The sequence below is a fragment of the Mauremys reevesii genome, linkage group 9, assembly GCF_016161935.1.
Source record: "Mauremys reevesii isolate NIE-2019 linkage group 9, ASM1616193v1, whole genome shotgun sequence".
Taxonomy (NCBI): Eukaryota; Metazoa; Chordata; order Testudines; family Geoemydidae; genus Mauremys; species Mauremys reevesii.
In genome coordinates, this window is record NC_052631.1 from 32043503 (window position 1) to 32065333 (window position 21831).

A 21831-nucleotide genomic window follows, 5' to 3' on the forward strand; every position below is an offset into this window, starting at 1 on the left:
CAGAGTTACGAACACCTGAGGAATGGAGGTTGTTTGTAACTCTGAAATGTTCTTAACTCTGAACAAAAACAGTTTTTTTTCAAAAGTTTACAACTGAATATTGACCTAATACAGCTTTGAAACTTTACTATGCAGTTTAAGCAGAAAAATGCTGCTTTCCTTTTATTTATTTTTTAGTAGTTTAGGTTTAAACACAGAACTGTACTGGCTTTTTGTGTCTGCTGACTGATTGCATACTTCCGGTTCTAAATGAGGTGTATGGCAGATTGGTCAGTTCGTAACTCTGGTGTTCGTAACTGAGGTTCTTCTGTACATCTAAGCCAGGCTTGCAAGCCGACTTGGGACAGATGTTCAAACTTCCCTTTCTCCAGGAGAGATCTAAGCACTGTAAGTGAAGGCTACTGAACTTCACTCAGAAGCACAATGTTTCAGTTGCGCTGCATTCGAGCAAATTTGTTTCTGTCTGAGGGTAGGAGAAGAAACTAAGAAAATTTTTATAATACTACTTCCCATCTGCAGAACGTTGACAAGGTAAAAATTCTGGACCCTTCCCAATGTCTTTGACACTTGACTCTCAGTACATGTAAGACGGTTGAGACCATGAATTATGTAGCAGGGGCCATCCCCACTTCATCCAAAACACAGCCAAATTAGTTAAATAGAGATAGTAAAAGGAAAAAATTAAAACTTTGAAATTATTTCCATTTCACAGTGCTCATAACGGGGAAACAAGTTGTTGGGTTTTTTCCAAATTTTGGAGATGCAGGTTAGTGTCGTGTCTCCCCCTCCCCCCTCTTTCCCCCTTTTGGCCACTGACAGCAGTAAATGAGCAGTGTGTCCAGGGTTCCCCACCCCAACACACTTTTTATTCCCTTCTGCTTCCATTTTTCCTTTTTCTACTGTAACTTTTCCCAACTTTTTAAAAGTTCCTTTATTTTTTTCTTCTTTCTACTTTAAAAGGTAGAACATCAATTCACTATTAAATTCAGAGGCAAAAAAAAAAAGAAAAAAATTCTAAAAAAGGTTAGTGACCAAAAACTGGAAAAAATGCTGCGTATATTTTTAAATTGCTCATCAAAATGACATCTTCCCTTATGAAAGTGTACTTTAACAAGTAATTGCCTCAGATGAAAAATTCTGAACAGTTCTAAGTCAGTCATGTTCTTAACGTTAACTGAAAAGGAATCAGAGGCCTGATATCAGTTCAGAACTCCGTAAATAATTGTCAGTTACGGGTACTTTTTCCACCAGTGTAGTTATACCAGTATACAAACACCTTTATATCAGAATAACTGGATCCATATTACAGAAGGTTGTACTGTTTTAATTATACCGGTATAGTACAGCTTTTGTCTATAGACAAGCCCTAAATTAGGAGAAAAAATGTAAATGGTAACTAAAGCAAACTTGCAAATGTGTTTCAAGACTAACTTGGACTGTCTACCACACTTAACGTGTGGGCTAAAACCAAAGCCTTGTTAATAGTTCAAAAACCAAGATAGAGATTGCCTTTATTTTTATGAGCTTTTACCTTCCTGTGCTCCAAATTGCCACTGTGGCCCAAATAGCATAGAGCTATTGGAACCACAGGTTTGCAGATAGGTCTACTGTCTCCATCTTAACAGCATCACCTAGCTTCTTGCCTTAGAGAAGTCTTATTAACCCCTCTGAAGGCAAATTTAAGAACTTTTTACTTCATAAAGATATTTGCTATACATTACCATGTGATTCTCTATCTTTCTACTGAATATTTATCAGGATTCAGTGATATTTCCAATTCTAGTTTATATTCAATATTTTTGAGCTGTTCTAGAAATTGTCAAAATTTGCTGAAATACTGTGATGTTTTGCATAGTTATTTTCACTTATCTAAAAACCATGTGGCAAATAATGCACTCCCCACAGAAATGGTAAAATGCACTGGCTGGTAGTATAGTGCAAAAGAAATCAAGATAAGCTTGTTAGTAAGAAAAAAATTAAGTACTTCATGACTCCATCTAGTTTTTCTGCATCTGCAAATTGTATGCCAGAACATCTCCATAGTTAATTAGAATCAGAATCTCTATTGCTGACATTTCCTAAATAGGTGTTAATGTTATATTAGTGATGGCCAACATTTTGCCTCTGTATGAAATTTAGGTCATTCAGCAAGCATATGGTAAGCACAGCTTCATTAAATAAAGATAAAAGAAAAAAAAAGTCCAAGAGCAAAAAAGTGTATCCTGAATACACCAAAAGGAACATATGCTACTTCAGTGCCACGTCATCCAGCTGCACTCAGAATTAGGGATGTGAGTGAGGTGGAAAATAGCAGAGAACAGATGGCTAAGTGCATAGTCTGAAGAATGGATGGTATAGAAAAAGTGGCATTTACAAGCCGCTTTTGGAAGAAGTGAACATTTCCTGCATTGTTATTTGAGAGCGCAAAGTTTGCTATTTTTCTGTATCTAGAACACTATACACTAAAGTTGTTTATGAACAGCTTCATATTTGCCTAATACATGTAGAGTATACAGCTAAAAGCAAGCTACTGTTCAACGTGTAAGAATCAAGTGTAATACCCACTTAAACCAAAGAAGGAATGAACTTTCTGAAATGGCTTTCTAGGAAAAGGTTATGGTTGATTAGAACTCACATGGTACAGGGGGGGGGGGGGGCGGAGGAGAAAGAGAGGGGAGGAGAATGAGACACTAAAGTAAGCAATGTTTTGATTTGTTCTAATAGTATACGATATTAATTCAGACGTTTCTTTGCACAAAGACAGATTTTCCAACAAGTTTGGGCACACAACTCTGTGCCTACCTGCATGCCCAGGTAATGTAATTCTACATGCATAAAAGATTACAATGCACAAGTGGATAATTCTGGACATTAACATGTCTACCCTATTTGAAAATCTCACCCATAGATTCCCCCCTTTTACAGAAAGTTTAATCCTCCTGACCAGATTAACTGAAGGGTTGTGGGTCCTGCCCTTGTGTAAGTTTGAGAAAACTCTGCTAAGTTTAAGATTTTTATACAAGTTGAATTCTACTGTAAGCAGGGAAATTGCATTAGTCCTCCTTTCAATCTGATGGAGACAATTCAACAGGAGGCTCTTGAGAACCTCCTTGAGAACGCTGCTGCTGTGGTATCACAGCAGCAATGTTCTCAAGGAGGTTCTCAAGAGCCTCCTGTTGAATTGTCTCCATCAGATTGAAAGGAGGACTAACGCAATTTCCCTGCTTACAGTAGAATTCAACTCATCTCTAGGTCAATACTGCCAGCAGAACTTAACTCATAGGCTCAAGAAGAGAAAAATTATTTTTGGAATGTACTCAGTGTCAGGTATTTAACAAAACAAAAACAAAAAAACCAAACACACACACTCCACAGAAAGGACACCTCAAAATACTCCAACTCTGAGGCCTTTCAACCACCATTCCAAATTACATATACAGCAACTCCTCACTTAGTCGTCCTGGTTAACCTTGTTTCGATGTTAAGTTACTGATCAATTAGGGAACATGCTAGTTTAAAGTTTTGAAATGCTCCCTTCTAACCTTATTTGGGAGCTGCCTGTTTTGTCTACTGCTTGCAGGAAGAGCAGCCCGCTGCTGGTGGGTGGTTGGAACCAGGGTTGACCAGCAGCCCCCTGCTCAGCTCCCCACTCCTCTAAGTTCCCTGTGCAGCAGCTATCCCTCCCGCACTGCGATGTGCTGCTCCTGCCCTCTGCCTTGGAGCTGCTCCCCGAGACTCCTGCTTGCTGTATGGGGCGGGGGGGGGGAGGATTGGGGGAGCTAATGTCAGGGTGTCTGCTGCTCCCCCCTGCTACTGCACCCTGCTTACCCCATCTTCCATAGAGCAATGGGGGGGGGGGAACACCACGGACGGAGCTTCTAGGCAGTAGCTGCAGGTCTCAGTAAGCGGATTTAATTAACAAGGCAGTGTATTTAAGCCTGGGGACAGCTACTTAAAGGGGAAATATGCATTTTTTCCCCTTTCACACACAGGGTGTGTCTGTCTGCCTCCCTCCTTTCCTGCTGCCTTGTAGAGTGCTGAGAGTTAACACTTGAGGGCTCAGTCAAATGCTAGTTCATTTAGCAGTAAGGCACCACCCTCCGATTCCTCCACCTCAACCAAAGCTTCACAATCATCATCATCATCATCGTGTACCAGTATTAAATTGTTTGTTTAAAACTTATAGTGCATGTGTATATAATATAGTCTTGTCTGGTGAAAACAATTTCCCAGGAATCCCCTGGTTTACATTAATTCTTATGGGGAAATTGGATTCACTTAACATCGTTTTGCTTAAAGTCGCATTTTTCAGGAACATAACTACAACGTTAAGTGAGGAGTTCCTGTACCAAACACTGTGCTATACTACCAAGATGCTTAAATGGAAGAAACAAAACAAGTTTGTATGTTTCCCAGTTCTTCACCCCTCCTCTCTGCAAGCACATGCCTTTTGCACAATGTTTTTAAATCAATATATATTTGTAAAGAAATACACTTTTTCTAGTACATCCACACACAGTTACTATAATTTTCCTACCAAGATTGCTCTCTCAGTCATGCTACTTCTTGAAAAGTAGTCATGAGAAACAATACAACATATCCATTTTAGAAACTCATGGATATTACTATTAGAAATGAAGCAGGCACTTAAAGTTACAGAAATTACCCAGGTGCTCCCCATCCATCTGGCAAAGTTTTCTGTAATTCCTAAAAACATTTATCTTACTGCAACTAGAACTTTTACCATATATGTAACATTTTTTCTTTAAATTTTAACATTAATAGTTACCTGGACCTCTGAATTAGAATCAACAGGCTGAAGCAAAAACCATGTCTCTTTGCTGGTATATTTGCATAAGTCCTCTTTTTTGATTGCTACCTTTCCTACAGAAAAAGAGTGTGATAATGTAAGAAACTGACTTTCCCATGGAAGCATTAGATATTTCTTTTAATAAGAGACAACTTCAATCTAATCTTTAAAAAATTCAAGTTGTTTAACATCCCCAACACAAAAAGTGGCAAATGTACTATAATTTTTAAAATTCTTTGTTCTCCTTTAATGCTGTACGAAAGACCCAAACAAATAAGGGAAACTACTCATGTAATGAAAACAGTGAAAAAGGACTATACAAACAGTAAACAAACTGGAGGAAGAAATCTCTCTTTAATTGTACTCAGTACCTTGGATGCGACAAGTAACAGTGCTAGGTAAAATTAAACTTCTGCTTGAAAACAAGTTAATATGTCCCTTTAAATGCTAAACAAAATTAATGTTTAAGAGAACAATAAAGGTGCTGAAGAATGTTTAAAAAATAGAAAATTAAAGGTAGATAGCTTTTGCACGGATTGCTATTTGAAAAGCCATTATACCAAATTATCTGGCACACTGGCACAAAGTATTTCCTTCCTCAGTTCAAGTAATGGGAAATAACTATTTCCAGTGAACACTTAACTAGAGTTTTTAAAGGAACTATTTATCCAAAGAGTCTTCACAAAAGCCGTGGCAAAAGGGCAATTATACAGTGAAAACAGTTCATTTCCTTTCATTTTATCAGGTAAGCAGCCTATTCATGTAAAACATTTTGCAGCATATGTACCTTTTAGCCATTTCATGACAAAACTAAATGTCTTAGGAAGTCTTCAGCAAAATTAAAAAAACCCAAACAGTACTTCCACTACATATCTCCAAATACAAGCAATGATCCAAATATTTTGTTGGCATGGAGCTGTAGAAACCAAAGGGCAAATTACATATTTTTTCTGAAATTCACTGAATCTGGTGAGTAATTATATAAAGTTGTTCTATCACCCTCAAAAAGGGCCAAGTTAAAATAGGACTAAGTTAAGCAGACTCCTGTACCCAATATAGAATAGTACTGTATTTTAATTATTTTAAAAACTGTGTGCTGAGCTAAAATGGTCTGTACAAAACAAAAACAAACACCACCACCCCATATACTGCACCTTTAGACCATGGGTGGGCAGACTATTTGGCCCGAGGGCCACATCTGGGAATAGAAATTGTATGGCAGGCCATGAATGCTCACAAAATTGGGGCTGGGGTGCGGGAGGGGCTGAGGGCTCTGGCTGGAGGTGTGAGCTCTGGGGTGGGGCCAGAAATGAGGAGTTCTGGGGGTGGGAGGGGGGCTCAGGGCTGGGACCAAGGGGTTCAGAGGGCAGGATGGGGATCAGGGCTGGGACGGGGCTGAGGAGTTTGGAGTGTAGGAGGGTGCTCCAGGCTAGGAACGAGTGGTTGGGGTGCAAGAAGGGGTACAGGCTCTGGCTGGGGGTGTGGGCTCTGGGGTGGGGCTAGGGATGAGTTTTTTTTTGCCCCAAATCCCTAAATGGCCCCCCTTAAGGATTGAACTCACCTGGGTTTAGCAGGCCAGTGCTCAAACCACTGAGCTATTCCCCCGCACCCCAAGGACTGGTCCTGCTTTGAGCAGGGGGTTGGACTGGATGACCTCCTGAAGTTCCTTCCAACCCTGATATTCTATGATTCTATGAGGAGTTTGGGGTGCAGGAGGGTGCTCTGGGCTGGGATAAGAGGTTTGGAAGGCAGGAGGGGGGGATGAGGGTGGGGGAGGAGGTTGGGGCAAGGGGGGAGGCTCAGGAGTGCAGTCTCTGGGCAGCACTTACCTCAAGTGGCTCTCAGAAGCAGTGGCATATCCCTTCTCCGACTCCTACGCAGAGGCATGACCAGGCAGCTCTACACTGCCCTGTCTGCAGGCACTGGCCCTGAAGCTCCCATTGGCTGTGGTTCCGGGCCAATAGGAGCTGAGGGGCGGAGCTTGAGGTGGGGGCACCGTGTAGAGCGGAGTCCCCTGGCTGCCCCTATGTGTAGGAGCCGGAGGGTGGCCATGCTGCTGCTTTTAGGAGCCATGTGGAGCACTCCCTGACCCTGCTCCCCCACCTAAGAGGGACAAGCCCCAGACCCCGCTCCCCAGTGGGCACTTGAGAACCAGATTAAAATGGCTGGGGGACCGTATCTGGCCAGCAGGCTGTTGTTTGCCCACCCCTGTTTTAGACTATAGACATATTTTACACAATTTCAACAGTAAAGGTTATTTTCAGAATATACTAGTTCTTACCTATACGCAGGTCTCTTTGTAAAACGCTCTTATCATAAATATAGAAGGACAAACACTGGAATGTTCTTGGAATCTCAAAGTAAAACTCTTCACCAAAGAAAGGACTGCGGGAAGAAAAAAAAAAGTCGGAAAAGTAACTGTAAATAGCAAGATATTTTGTTGTAGAATGTATAGAAGATGACAGAATAAAAGTTCAAGAAACCCGTTTTCCAAAATGTTCGCGTTATGAAGAGAACTCTCTCTCTCCTTTCCAGTTCCCCATCCCAGTTCAAACAACAACTGTGAGGCGCTCCAGAGTTTTTATGTTTTGTTTACTCATTTGTTTCTGTGGCCACAATATTCTAGTGATATATTATACTAGTAACTACTGAGACAGATGTTCAGGTCTAGGAGAACAAAGATTCAAGTGTTAAAACAAAGCCATTTGTAAATTTAAGTGATTAAAAGAAATTAAGTCAAGCACTGAAATTTCAGAGGAATTATTTAGGTTCTCTCTTTTCTGGAAAGATGCGAAATAAATATGTTGAAAGCCTGTATCCTAAAATAAATAAATAGAACCCAGATTTCTTCAAACTTGTGTAGCGGATCCCTGTGGCAGAAAGTGATCCTTTTGTTGTCTGCTAGATCAGAATGTCACTGTTCTGTGAACTGATTTACTTTTCCAACTTTCAGAAACCACGAACCCCATGTACGGAGAAGCCCAAATTCACAGGTAAATATCCTAATATGTAGTTCTTAACTGATTTTTGAAGGTTCCAAAAAATCACCTTAAATCTAGTGTCAACTTCTTTCCAAAGATATTTAACCAGAGGACATTTCCACAAAATAATTTATATTCGTTTTTATTACTACAGTAGGACCTCAATTTGGACAAGTGCCTGTGAGACATATTATTTAATGATGTATCAACCAAATAAAGTAGTATTATCATGTAATCTATTTTCTTCGAAAACTATCATTTAGGTTTAATCATCATTTGTAAAATAATCAGTAAAATATACTGAAGTACTGTTTGCAAAATTAACAATATGACTTTAATACACCATTTACTATCATCATTACTACGGCCTGCGGGCCACATCCGGCCCTGAGCTCTTGGCCCAGGAGGCTAGGCCCCGGCCTTTCCCCTGATGTTCCCCCTCCCACACAGCCTCAACTCACTGTGCCACCGGTGTAATGCTCTGGGCGGCGAGCTCCTGGGTCAGTACAGCTGCAGAGCCCAGCCTGAGCTGGTGTTCTGTGCTGTACCGTGCGTGACTGGTTTCAGCCAGGTGGCGCAGCTGCCTGTCATGGTGCAGCCGCACTGCCAGCCACCGGTCCCAGAAGGGGGGCAGTTAGGGGCAGGGGATCCGGGGGAGGCCAGGGAGCAGCTGGATGGATGGGGCAGGGGTCCAGAGTGGCCGTCAGGGGTAAGAAGGGGGGGGCGGAGGGTTGGATGCGGGAGGGGAGGGGGAGCTGGGCCACGCCTGCCTGTTTGGGGAGGGACAGCCTCCCCAAGCAGCCCTCCATACAAATTTCTGAAACCCAATGTGGCCTTCAGGCCAAAAAAACACACAAAACAAAGTTTGCCCGCCCCAATCTATGCTGAGAATTGGGAAGAGGAGTTAGGTCAATTAATAAATATTAGTACAACACAGAATGGCAAGTTTCCCTTTTTCTGATTTAATTTGGTATTCTAAATTAGCATAGCAATAGGGTGTGCATTAGTAGATTACTGGGGCAAGCTTCAAGAATGTAAATTTTTTGCCTCAAGCTTTGCAGCATGCACCAATAGTCTAACAATGTACATCTCACTTTGGCTCATTTGCTGCTAGAACATAGCTTGTTTTATGGCATTTCACAGATTTGTACAGACTACAAATAGACACCAAAAACCAATGTTAGACGTCACTGAAACAGTAACCATCTTAACTCTTTAGTGAAGTTTTTCCATTTTATGAATAAAAGTTGTGTGTTGGAGAAATACTCAGTGGGTATCCAAAATCCTAAATTCTTTCTCAAGAAAAAAAATGAAAATTATATTAAATCTTATTGATGTATAACATTGTAAGTGCCAATTGCTATTAATCTAGTTAAGAGTCATTTGGTTTCAGTACCATTATGAATTTCAGTATGTGTGTGTGTGTGTGTGTACACACACACACACTTTTAAATGAATTCTATGGATACTGTGATGGAGTGTTCAGATGGGCCAATTTAACTATTGGGCTGCAAGCTGGGAAAATTAAGGCTGAGAGGAAATCTCTAATTAGAGGAAGCTCACCTGTGCAGGAACAGGCAGGGCTTCTATAAAGCCACTGAGTGATAAAGAGGGACTGCAGTGACTCCCTGGGAGAAGGTAGCCCCAAACACTCCTCCCAAGACAAGTAAGTAGCCTGCAGTTGCTCCCTGGGAGGGAGTAGTAAAGTTGGCAAACCCAGAGACAGGAAGGGTGCCAGATGGTAAGGAAAGGGTTCAGGGAAAGGCAGTAAGGTCTAGAAGGTCCCTCATCCCGAAGAGAGAGCAGGGCCAGGTTTCCCTGCCAGCTACCGAGGAAGTGGCACTATGAGGCAGTGAAGGGAAAGACTGCCTGGGATGAGAAGACATACTTTGGTTTCCCAGAAGGGGAAAATGCACACAGTGACCTGGCTGTAGGGCGAACATGAAGAGGCAGTAGTAACTCATGGACCAAGAGAGGGGCTGCAGACTGAGGCCTGGTCTACACTAGGCGTTTAAATCGGTTTTAGGAGCGTAAAACCGATTTAACGCCACAACCGTCCACACTAGGAGGCACCTTATATCGATTTTAATGGCTCTTTAAACCGGTTTCTGTACTCCTCCCTAACGAGAGGAGTAGCGCTAGTATCGGTATTACCATATCGGATTAGGGTTAGTGTGGCCGCTGATCGACGGTATTGGCCTCCGGGCGGTATCCCACAGTGCACCAATGACTACCTGGCCAGTGCATCAGAGTTCAGAATGCTGTCCAGAGCGGACAGGAAAAGCCCCGCGAAGTTTTGAAATTCATTTCCTGCTTCCCCAGCGTGGAGATCTCATCAGCACAGGTGACCACGCACAGCTCATCAGCACAGTTAACAATGCAGTCTCCTGAGAATCGTAAAAGAGCCCCAGCATGGACTGCACGGGAGATACTGGATCTGATCGCTATCTGGGGAGAGGATTCAGTGCTAACAGAACTGCGTTCCAAAAGACGAAATGAAAAAGTATTTGAAAGAATTTCTAAGGCTATGACGGATAAAGGCCACAGCAGGGACTCAGTACAGTGCAGAGTGAAAGTTAAGGAGCTCAGACAAGCCTACCAGAAAACCAAAGCAGCAAACGGAAGGTCCGGGGCAGGTCGAAAAACATGCCGCTTCTATGCTGAGCTGCATGCAATTTTAGGGGGCTGCGCCACAAGTACCCCACCCCTGACCGTGGATTCCGAGGTGGGGGTTGTAATCTCTGCCATGTCTGAGGATTATGCAGACGGGGAAGATGAAGAAGAGGAGGAAGACCTAGCAGAGAGCACACAGCACTCCGTGAGCCCCAGCAGCCAGGAGCTTTTTATCACCCTGACGGAATTACCCTGCTCCCAGCCCTCACAAGCAACTATCCCAGACAATGACGCCATGGAAGGGAGCTCTGGTGAGTGTACCTTTGTAAATAGCAAACATTGTTTTTAAGCAAGCGTTTTTTAATGATTGATTTGCCCTGAGGACTTGGGATGCGGTCGCATACAGTATAGTTACTTAGAAAAGTTTGTTAACATGTCCGGGGATTGAGAGGAAATCCTCCAGGGACATCTCGATGAAGCGCTCCTGTAGATACTCCTGAAGCCTTTGCAGAAGGTTTCTGGGCAAGGCAGCCTTGTTCCGCCCACCATGGTAGGACACTTTACCACGCCATGCATGTAGCAAGTAATCAGGTATCATTGCGTGGCAAAGCATAGCAGCGTATGGTCCCGGTGATTGCTGGCATTCAAGAAGCATCCGTTCTTTATCTTGTTGTGTTATCCTCAGCAAAGTGATATCATTCAGGATAACCTGGTTAAAAATCAGGAATTTAAGTAAGGGGGGTGGCCATTTTTCTAATGGGTTCGTGGACTGCAAGCTTAAAAAAAACCTTTCCTGCACGTAGCGAAGCGGGGGGAGGGGAGGAGTGAAATGCCGATGATCTTTTTTGTGTTTGGTCACCGTCGATCTTCCCCAAGCTACCAGCCACGCAGTGGGTGGGGGGGTGGGAAGGTTGTTGATTAGCAGGGAGCTAGCGTGGTATTAGCCATGCGTTGGGGGGGAGGGGTAAATCACTACAGAAGCCGAAAGACAGTGGCTTACCATGGCCGCATGCAAGCTGAATTCTGATGCCTGGACCTGTGTCTGTGAGATCTGTAACTCCAGAGCTGCAAGCACTCACTATTAAGATGAAAAATGCGACCTTGTAGGGAAATCACATGTGCTAGGTGAATAGTGATGTTCACTGTGAAACAGTGTAACCATTGTTCTGTAAAATGTATCTTTCTAAATATTTATCTCCCTCATGCAGCTGCAAATTTTTCAACCATCCCTCCTCCATCCCAAAGGCTAGCACAGATAAGGCGGAGGAAAAAGAAGACGCGAGATGAGATGTTCTCGGATATTATGGAAGTTACACGCAATGAAAGAGCTCATCTGAATGAGTGGAAGGACGTGGTATCAAATTACAGGAAAGAGGCCAGTGAACGTGAGGACAGGAGGGATGAACGTGAGGACAGGAGGGACAACCGAGATGAGAGGTGGCGGCAGGAAGATCAGCGGTGGCGGGATGCAACTCTGGGGCTGCTGCGTGATCAAACTGACGTGCTCCGGCGTCTGGTGGAGCTTCAGGAACGGCAGCAGGATCACAGAGTGCCGCTGCAGCCCCTGTGTAACCACCCTCAATCCTCACCATGTTCCATATCCTCCTCACCCAGACGTGTAAGAACGCGTGGGGGGAGGCTCCGTGCACCCGCCCACTCCACCCCCGTGGACAACCCAACCAGAAGGCTGTCGTTAATGTGAAATTTTTTTAATGGCCTTCTCCATCCTTCCTATCCTCCTCCCAAACCACACCCTTACTTCTCTCCCTCTTTTTATAATGAATTAATAAAGAATTCATGATTTTTAAACGAGAGTGACTTTATTTGCATAAGTAAGCTGTACTCGAAGGGGGAGGGAGAGTTGCTTTCAGGGAATGAGTCAATCAAGGGGGGGGGGTGTTCATCAACAAACACAGCAGTCACACTGTACCCTGGCCATTGATGAAGCTCGTTTTCAAAGCTTCTCTGATGCGCACCGCTTCCTGGTGTGCTCTTCTAATCTCCCTGGTGTCTGGCTGCGCGTAATCACGGCCAGGTGATTTGCCTCAGCCTCCCACCCCGCCATAAAGGTCTCCCCCTTACTCTCACAGAGATTGTGGAGAATACAGCAAGCAGCAATAACATAGGGGACATTGGTTTGGCTGAGGTCTGAGCGAGTCAGTAATGTGCGCCAACGCGCCTTTAAACGGCCAAATGCACATTCCACCACCATTCTGCACTTGCTCAGCCTGTAATTGAACAGATCCTGACCACTGTCCAGGCTGCCTGTGTATGGCTTCATGAGCCATGGCATCAAGGGGTAGGCTGGGTTCCCCAGGATAACGACAGGCATTTCAACATCCCCAACTGTTATTTTCTGGTCTGGGAAGTAATTCCCTTGCTGCAGCCATTTAAACAGAGTAGTGCTTCTGAATATGCGAGCGTCATGAACCCTCCCTGGCCATCCCACGTGGATGTTTGTGAAACGTCCCTTGTGATCCACCAGTGCTTGCAGCACCATTGAAAAGTACCCCTTCCGGTTTACGTACTGGGTGCCCTGGTGCTGCGGTGCCAAGATAGGGATATGGGTTCCATCTATCGCCCCCCCACAGTTAGGGAATCCCAGTGCAGCAAAGCCATCCACTATGGCCTGCACGTTTCCCAGAGTCACAACCTTTCGTAGCAGCAGCTTAGTGATTGCTTTGGCTACTTGCATCACAGCAGCCCCCACAGTAGATTTTCCAACTCCAAATTGATTCCCGACTGACCGGCAGCTGTCTGGCGTTGCAAGCTTCCACAGGGCTATCGCCACTCGCTTCTCTACTGTGAGGGCTGCTCTCATCTTGGTATTATGGCGTTTCAGGGCAGGGGCAAGCAAGTCACAAAGTTCCATGAAAGTGCCCTTACGCATGCGAAAGTTTCGCAGCTACTGGGAATCGTCCCACACCTGCAACACAATGCGGTCCCACCAGTCAGTGCTTGTTTCCAGGGCCCAAAATCGGCGTTCAATGGATAGAATCTGCCCCATTACCATCAGGATCTCCAAAGCGCCGGGGCCCGCGGTTTGAGAGAATTCTGTGTCTACGTCCTCATCACTGTCATCGCCGCGCTGCCGTATCCGCCTCCTCCTAGCCTCGGTTCGAAGGTCCTGGTTCAGCATATACTGCACGAGAGTGCGCGAGGTGTTTAAAACATTCACGATTGCGGTATGGAGCTGAGCAGGGTCCATGCTTGCTGTGCTATGGCGTCTGCACAGTTCACCAAGCAAAAAAGGCGCGAAACGGTTGTCTGCCGCTTTCAGGGAGGGAGGGGTGAGGCTGTACCCAGAACCACCCATGAAAATGATTTTTGCCCCATCAGGCACTGGGATCTCAACCCGGAAATGCCAAGGGGCGGGGGAGGCTGCGGGAACTATGGGATAGCTATGGGATAGCTACCCACAGTGCAACGCTTCCGAAATCGACGCTAGCCTCGGACCGTGGACGCACACCACCGATTTAATGTGTTTAGTGTGGCCGCGCACAATCGATTTTATACAATCTGTTTTACTAAACCGGTTTATGTAAATTCGGAATAATCCCGTAGTGTAGACGTACCGAGAGGCTGAGTACAACAGCAGGAAGCGGAGTTGACTGTGCGACACTAATCCCCAGAATGACCAGGAGGAGGTGTCATCCAGCCGTGAGTAGAGTGCTCCAGCACAACTGTTCTATGGAACTAATGGGTCTCATTAATGTAGTTATATTAAGAGGTTAAAAAGGAGAATCCTCTCTTTAATAAAGAGATACTTACAAGATTTGGATACCACCATATAAATGTTCTTATAAAAAGTTAAAAACAGAGCTTTTCCGTGTTAAGTGCACTGAATCTGTAAAGGTTTTGACATGACCAATAGATCTGAACTCTTACAGTTCTAATGGACTTATATGATAACAGTTTATAGCCATTCTTTTTATGTGTATATCTAAACAAATAGAAATGTGCACATTCATTATGTTTCAACATTGGTGACAAGATTTCAGAAGCTTATTTCCAGTGTATATAGCAACTAGGAGAATGTTACCTAGGCCTGGTCTACTCTATAAAATTAGGTCAATGTAAGCTGCCTTAGGTTGACCTAGTTGTGCATTTAAGTGTAGACACGTGTCTCCCATCAATGTAAGCTCTCCATTATACTGACAAAGTAACCCCACCTCTGAGCGGTGTTGAGCCATGGTCGATATATTGAGGTTGAGGAAGCGCAAACGTAGGGTTGACAGAGGTAACAGTGCCTAACAGTCCTCCAGCAGTTGTCCCACAATGCCTCACACTGACTGCTTTGGTCACAATTGTGACCTTGACTGCCCAGGGGTCACACAGAGACCAGAAGGTGCTTCCTCCCTTTAAAGCTCTGCAAATTTTTGAAGTGCCTTTTCTTGATTATCCAGCTTGGCGAGCACACCTAGCAAATTCTCCACTGTTGTGCACAACTGCCCAGCTGACCATAGCAGCTACACACTCCAGATGCACTGCAGGTTGGGGTAGACAGAAGATATTGGATCTCCTGGGCCTGTCAGAAGAGGCTATGCAACAACTACAAAACAAACAGATATCCACAGAAATTCAGAAATCTATGAGCAAACTGCACAAGAGATGCAGTAGAAGGGATATGACAGGGATCATCATGGCACCACCATGTGAAAGCAAAGGAACTGTGGCAGCATTCCAGAAGGCCAGTAAAGCCAACAGCTGATCAAGTGCCAAGCTGCAGACCTGCCATTTTTACAAAGAACTACATGCCATATTGGCAGAAAGCCTGCATGTGGTTGTGAATAACTCCAAGAAGCCTGAGTCACAGGCCCCTGATGTGAACAGCAAAGATGAAGAGGCAGTGGGACATGCGACTGGGGGAGGGGAAAACCCAGCCATGCCGTGAACCAGGACCTACTTGAGACTCCACTGCAGTTCAGTCAGTCCCAGCAGTCAAGCACACTGCTTGTCATCCCAAGCCTGCATTACTATGTAAACCTACCAGCCAGTGCTTGTCTCGAGCCCAGAAGCAGTGCTCCACTGTTCACAGGTGCTCCATGAATCCCATCAACAATTCGTCCTCACTTTGTCCCACAGCAATCTGACCTCCAGGAAATTGTCGTGTTCCTCGTGGCTCTTCTTGCAGCTCTCCAAATACTGGACGATCATGTGTTCTATGCTTGCAATACTCAGGACAAGAATGCAGAGCTGTGCAAGCTCCATGCTTCTGTGAGAAATGGCAGCCAGTGACAAGTCCTTTGCAGGTTTGTGGGATTTTCAAAATACACGTGAAAATTATGGGATAGAGATGGTATTATGGGATGGAGAAAGCTGCATGATGGGAACTTGACCCCACAGTCCTAGTCACCCCTGCATGACTTGTTTCTGCCCCACCATGCATTGCCAAAAGCGGGTGCTGCATGGTGGCAAGTTGTACACTAGGATATCAACTCATAGTGCACTACACTGTGTTTGTTTTGATGCACACACTACTGGTGAGTATGCAGAGTGCTGATGAAAAAAGCCATGTATGCATGCACACAAGTGATATACTAACCACAGCAGCTTTATGTCAATGTAACTTTTGTCTAGCCACTAAAGAACTATACTATGTTAGCATAAGTTACACATCCAAGAGACAAGATTTTCAAGAGTTATATCGATATCAAATAAGGAGATATCACAAAAAAACTAAAGACTGAGGGGGAAATTTGAGCTCCTGTACTCTAGAAACAGGTTCTGCAGGATTCAGACACTATTGTTAGAATTCTACTTTGAAGGCTGAATAATGAATACAGAAGGTAGAAATAGTAAATTGCAGAAGAGACTAATGAACAAGTGTAGCCTCTTTCTCTTGAAAAATATCCTGAAGAAGAATGTTCAGTTGACCAAAAGAAGTTGGTTGTGCAAGGATTTTCAGAATATAGTAGGTATTTCTTTATTTTAAATACTACGTGTAGTGCTTTTGAACCAGTTGTTTTCATTATAGTTACTCTCAAGATTTACAAGTCAGACAGATCACAGCCCTCAACTCCCATTAAAAAACACAACACACACACAGTGTAGATAGGATACTATTCAGCAAACAAGAAAAATGAAAAACAGAGCTAGGCAAATATTTTGTATTATGGAGAGAAGAGAGGGGCACATAAGAACTATAGTTTAAAAAAAACACTGGACAATGTATCCATCTTGTACAATGCTGAAGTTATTTCACAGAAACTTAAGTCTAAAAATGTAGATGTACCTTAAAGATTTTTCAACCACCTGTGTACGGAAAACTTCTTCTTGGTCCAAGTTTATGGTACAGAAACAGTCTCTCATTTTGTTGGGTCCAGAGTATGGCACTAAATTTTTGGCTTCACCTGTTAATAAGCAACGAAGTAATTTTAAACAGAGAAAAAAAAATAAGTTTACCAGCCACTAAAATCTTAGACTTACCATTTGTAACACATTACCCCAGAGCAGCATCCTAGACCCTCCATTGTTCACCACTGTCAATTTGGTTTTGTATGAAGGTTTTCTTTTTCTTTTTTTTTTTTTAAAGTCTTGATCTGTTGAACATTAATATCCTGGTGGATTGTATGTGAAGTTATGAAGTTTTGCTATGTGTGTTACACTGAATATGTTGTGACGTTGGGAACACCCACAACCAGCCTTTCAGGTACAACAATGGAATAGCCAGACAGTAGTTAATGGCTCAGCTCATCAATACCCATCAAGGAAAGAATCCACTATTCCAGGAACTGTGTACAATGGAGACTTTGAGAGAGAACACTTAGACAAAGGAGACTGCTTGACCAAAGGGGAATTGACTGACCCCCATGTCACAGCAAAAAGGTCTTTCCAACAAGCTGGAAGAAACTATAAAGAGAGAGGGGAAGTGACATCATCACTGAGCCTCCCTCCCTCCACAACACAACACCTGGAAACACATCTGAAGGAAAAAGACTGAACTGGGGGATGGTGGTCCCATGCTGGAAGGCAATCCCAGCCAGTGTATTGAGGATCTGTGACCTTTTTGTACCATCTGTCAGGATGAGAATTTATTCTTGTTTCTTAAATAACCAACTCTGATTTCTATGCCTGCTCCTTATAATCACTATCTTTCTGTAGTTAATAAATCTGTTTTATATTTAACCTAAAACAGCGTGTTTTGGTTGAAGTGCTTGGAAAAATCTCAGCTCAGTTTACAAGAGCTAATGGCGTGTCTTCTCCACATCAAGGGAGGGACAGACTGGGTAATGAACTTGCACTGGCCAGGCTTCTGACCAGTGCAAGACAGTATAGTTCTGGGATGTAAAGCTGGGGAGCTAGGGAGATATTGGCTGCAAGCTTCTCTGTTGTTGGTTCAAGAGTGGCTGAGTGTAACTCAGTTGGGTGTGTCCCTGTCTATGGATGTCTGTGTAAGTGCAGTACCTGCAAGAGGTTTGAGGCCTGACACAGCATCAGAGTGAAAGGGATACCCCAGGTTGGTGGGACAGAGGCCTCTATGGTCCCATAGTCCAAGTTCCACCCCAGAAACCCTGTCACACCATTAGACAAGAATTTTTTATGCAATTCATATCCAGCTATTTACAAACTTATATAGCACTTTTCATCCAAAATGAGCACAAGATATTATACACACACATGAATTACTTCAACCACTATTGTAACAGAGTTACCTGTGGATGGCACAAGGCAACTGTTTAGCAGCACACAGTAAGGCAGTTTTATTAAAAAAAAAAAACTTAATATACCATACACAATCAAAGCTTATGGGATATATGTATAGAAATCAATTAACCATTCTCTACTGTTGCAAAAATTGCCAAAAGATAATTAATCACAAGTAGACAGGACTTCTATGCTGTATTTTATCCAGAAGAAGGAAACTACCAGAAAAGCACACTATACTAAATAAATGGTTCACTACTGACTCAGAAAAAAATATAACACTGATTCATTAGCACACTGATTCAATAACACCACTTCCTGCAACATCTGCACTTTCCCTACAGAAGTCTCATCTTAGTTATGATTTGGCTGCAAGTCATAAGACAAATATACAATTTGACTGAAATCGTGACAGTATTTTTGTTTTTTTTTTTAAATAAACAGTTTGGTTTAAGTTAGTTCATTATAGAAGATCTTAATCACTGAAGCGCCATTTGGTATGCAACCGTGAACAATTTTTACTTAACAGCATCAATGTATTCTCAGTAAGAAACAATAGTTTCTTTTCCTAGTATTGGTTTTTCTCTTTCCCCAACAGCGTTCTGAAAAAGGGCAACAGAAAAATAAGCAAGAGAGCAAGTAGCCTCGAAAGACAATCAAGGACAGGATTTTTAGTAGTAGTAAGGGGTCAATGGGGTCAAAAGGTTGAAGAATTCAGTAGAGGCTCAAGGATTTGGCCAGGGGAAAAGGTCATTCAAGATTTCAATGAGAGCAATTTCAGTGAAGTGGAGACTTTGATTTCTGGCAATTCTCCTTATGGCTAAATGACTTGGTTCCATCCTGGTCAATTTGTTGCTGGTTGTCTTGTCTCCCTCTTGGCACTGAAACTGAGACGTTTTCACCCCCCAAATCTCCAATAGTTGTCCCTCCCCCCATCACAATAAAGCTTGGCACACCCACACATGCCCCCAAACCCTATAAACTAATCAGATTATTTTTCCTACAGACATGAAGGAAGATAGATATTGTCATTTCTACTTATTTTAAAAATCCTTGAGATACAGTCACTACTGTGATGAGGTCCATGAAAGTAAAAAGTGCCTACCTATACAGGGAGGGTTGCAAGATTTTGTAAGGGTTATTGCTTGTCTTAGCCCAGCTGCAAGTGGACAAAATGTCTGCACCCTGAAAGACTGCAACTGGCTGTCTTGCAGCGATCACTAACTAGGAACAGAAAGTGATCTATCCAAGTCAGGATTCAGATACAGCAATGATGGTACGTGCTTTCCCAGCAATGCATGTGTTCTGTAGCTGTCCCCAGGAATGTCAATGACATTTAAAAAAAAAAAAAAAAAAAGCAGACATGCCCCTTAACCTAAACCACCATAAAGAGAATTGTTAAGGAGTTATAAGATTTAATAAAACCCCCAAAAGTAATACTGAATACAAGGTTACAGTCAACTGATGTGGAAAACCCTAGAAAGCAGCATTAGGGACAGAATGTCACTTGATATACGGCATCAAAAACTAACTTTTTAGAACTGTTTGAGGGGAAGAAAGATTCTCCTATGAAATTGAAACTAGTAATCCCTACAGTGCCTTTATTGAGATGGGATATAAATTTTATGTAGTTTCCAATAAACATACATGCATGAGTAGACCAGTTAGAGCAAATTATGCAGATCATCCTAAGTAAATACTTTATATAAAAACCAGTCTCAATATGCCACATTTTACTGAAAAATTAATATAGATCTATAATTTTTTTAAATATGTATATTATAGTATTATTGGAACTTTTAACTTTTCTTTTTTTGCGTAGAGTTTTAGAACATTAGATGTAGCTATGCCAGAGGTAGACAAATGGGCACAGGGCAAACAAAGGCACAATACATGTGATTCATCACATAGCTAGTGCAACCACTCCATTTATGGCAGTGACGTCTATCTATGCCTGTGAGGTATGTGTACATGTATGTATATACTCACGAAGGAATAACAATCAAGATATGTTGGAAAATCTATTTTAAATAATTTTTTATGGTTTTTAAGATGTATGATTTTCTTCTCTCTGCAGTTCTGTATAGCTACTCATAGTAATGAAAGCACCCTGGTTTTACAGTAAGCCAGGGTGCAGGGGGAGGAGGGGCGGTAGGGAGTGTGGTTTTTTTTTGTTTTGTTTTTTTTTGTTTTTTTTAAGTTAACGTTTCTAATCTGGGTACACAATGCAGTACACAGGATTTATACTCATTGGGATGACTTGCACAACTCCACTCAAAAGTTTACATGATTACCTATTTTATTGCTCAAAATATGTAAGGAGAGAAAGTATATTATGAAGATCTGCACCAGCATTTTTTAAGGATCAAAGAATCAGCTTTTGGGGATGGAGGGGGATCAGAAGACGTGAGATGTGCAAAATAACATTGGTAGTAGGCCTTTAAGACCATTTGATAAGGTTTCTACGGGGAGGGGATGCAATTGTTTTTCTGAAGAAAAGCTTTCAAAAGCTTGGGACATGCTGAGCTGAAGTGTGTTTCCATGCTGAAATGTAATTGTAAAAAATGTCACATCCAAATTTACAGCCAAATTGCTAAATTTATCATTCAAATTTGTGAAAAATACAATGATCCAACTAGTAAAAAATAAAATGCATAGTATAGTAACATTTTATTTATTTTGGCTGTTTTTATTTGTCAATTTCAGTCAGGTTGGTCTGGTGCCTGAAATTAACTATTGAGGACAAATAATGTGTGTAACATACTGCTTTTCTGGTGAATTTAGATTAATGTTTTTAGTGATATATTTCACACGAATATCAAAATAAAATTGTGCCCATACCTGCCTTTCATTGCTTTTCAAAATAAGGTGCAATTTTATAATTCTCAGGAATAGAAACTTGCTTCATTGCCACCAAGGTGGGTGGATTTAAATCACCAATTTTAATAGAAATTTAAAACAGCAAGCAGTAACCTCAATTTAAATCTTATTTTGGATTTGTACTTTAGTTATTTTCTTAAAAGGTTAATTATTTAATGGTTTCCAACCAATAAATGTGTTGACTTGCAGCTAACCACACATACGTACACTTAAATAATTACAAACTTAAGACCAAATATACCTATGGGGTTTTTTACATTTTTTTATTATGCTGGAAAATGGCAAAATCACATTTATCTAGTGGATCTTTATTTTTTTATTCCAGGGGTGTGTCAAATTACATTTGGATGGAAACTGGACTTCAATTAAAATGCACAAAAACAGCATTTTAAAATTATTAAATAAAATTACCTGAAAATGCTAGATACAGAAGAAAGTTTATCAAGACATGTTTTATATTTAAAATTAACGAATTTATTTAACTAAATGACAGAATATTTTGGTTTATTGAATAATTTCTAGTCACCATGTCCTTCAACATTTTAAAACTAGCAGATCTCATCCTCTCACACCTAAATCTTATTCATAGACTGCAAGAGGAAAACAAGTTTTCCTACTTTTTCCAATTCCCAATAAGTTTCTCAACATTGAATGAACTAGTTGAACAAACTGAAATGAAGAAAATTCTGCACCTGCAGAGGTTACTGCTGCCAAAATCTCGTTTAGCATTTTAACACTCTGACTCCAGCTATTTGCAGCAGCTCAGTGGCTGTTTTCCTTAAAACTTCAGAAACAGACATGTAGAGCTTGAAATTTTTTTATTTGAAGTATTTTAATAGATTTAGTACATTTAGACCTTAAAATATATTTGAAATTATGACAGCCTAACTTTAATCGTCA

General features: G+C 42.1%; 1 protein-coding gene across 6 annotated transcripts in view; it reads right to left on the reverse strand.

Moving 5' to 3' along the window:
* RASA2 (RAS p21 protein activator 2) overlaps positions 1 to 21831 on the reverse strand; it is a 193238-nt gene that overhangs the window by 76350 nt on the left and 95057 nt on the right. For all 6 annotated transcript variants that reach the window (XM_039487410.1, XM_039487409.1, XM_039487415.1 and 3 more), the window contains 3 exons: positions 16640 to 16757; positions 7092 to 7195; positions 4790 to 4884 (listed from right to left, as the gene is read on the reverse strand). In XM_039487410.1, the coding sequence (XP_039343344.1) occupies positions 4790 to 4884; positions 7092 to 7195; positions 16640 to 16757 (317 nt within the window). The remainder of the gene's footprint in view (positions 1 to 4789; positions 4885 to 7091; positions 7196 to 16639; positions 16758 to 21831) is intronic.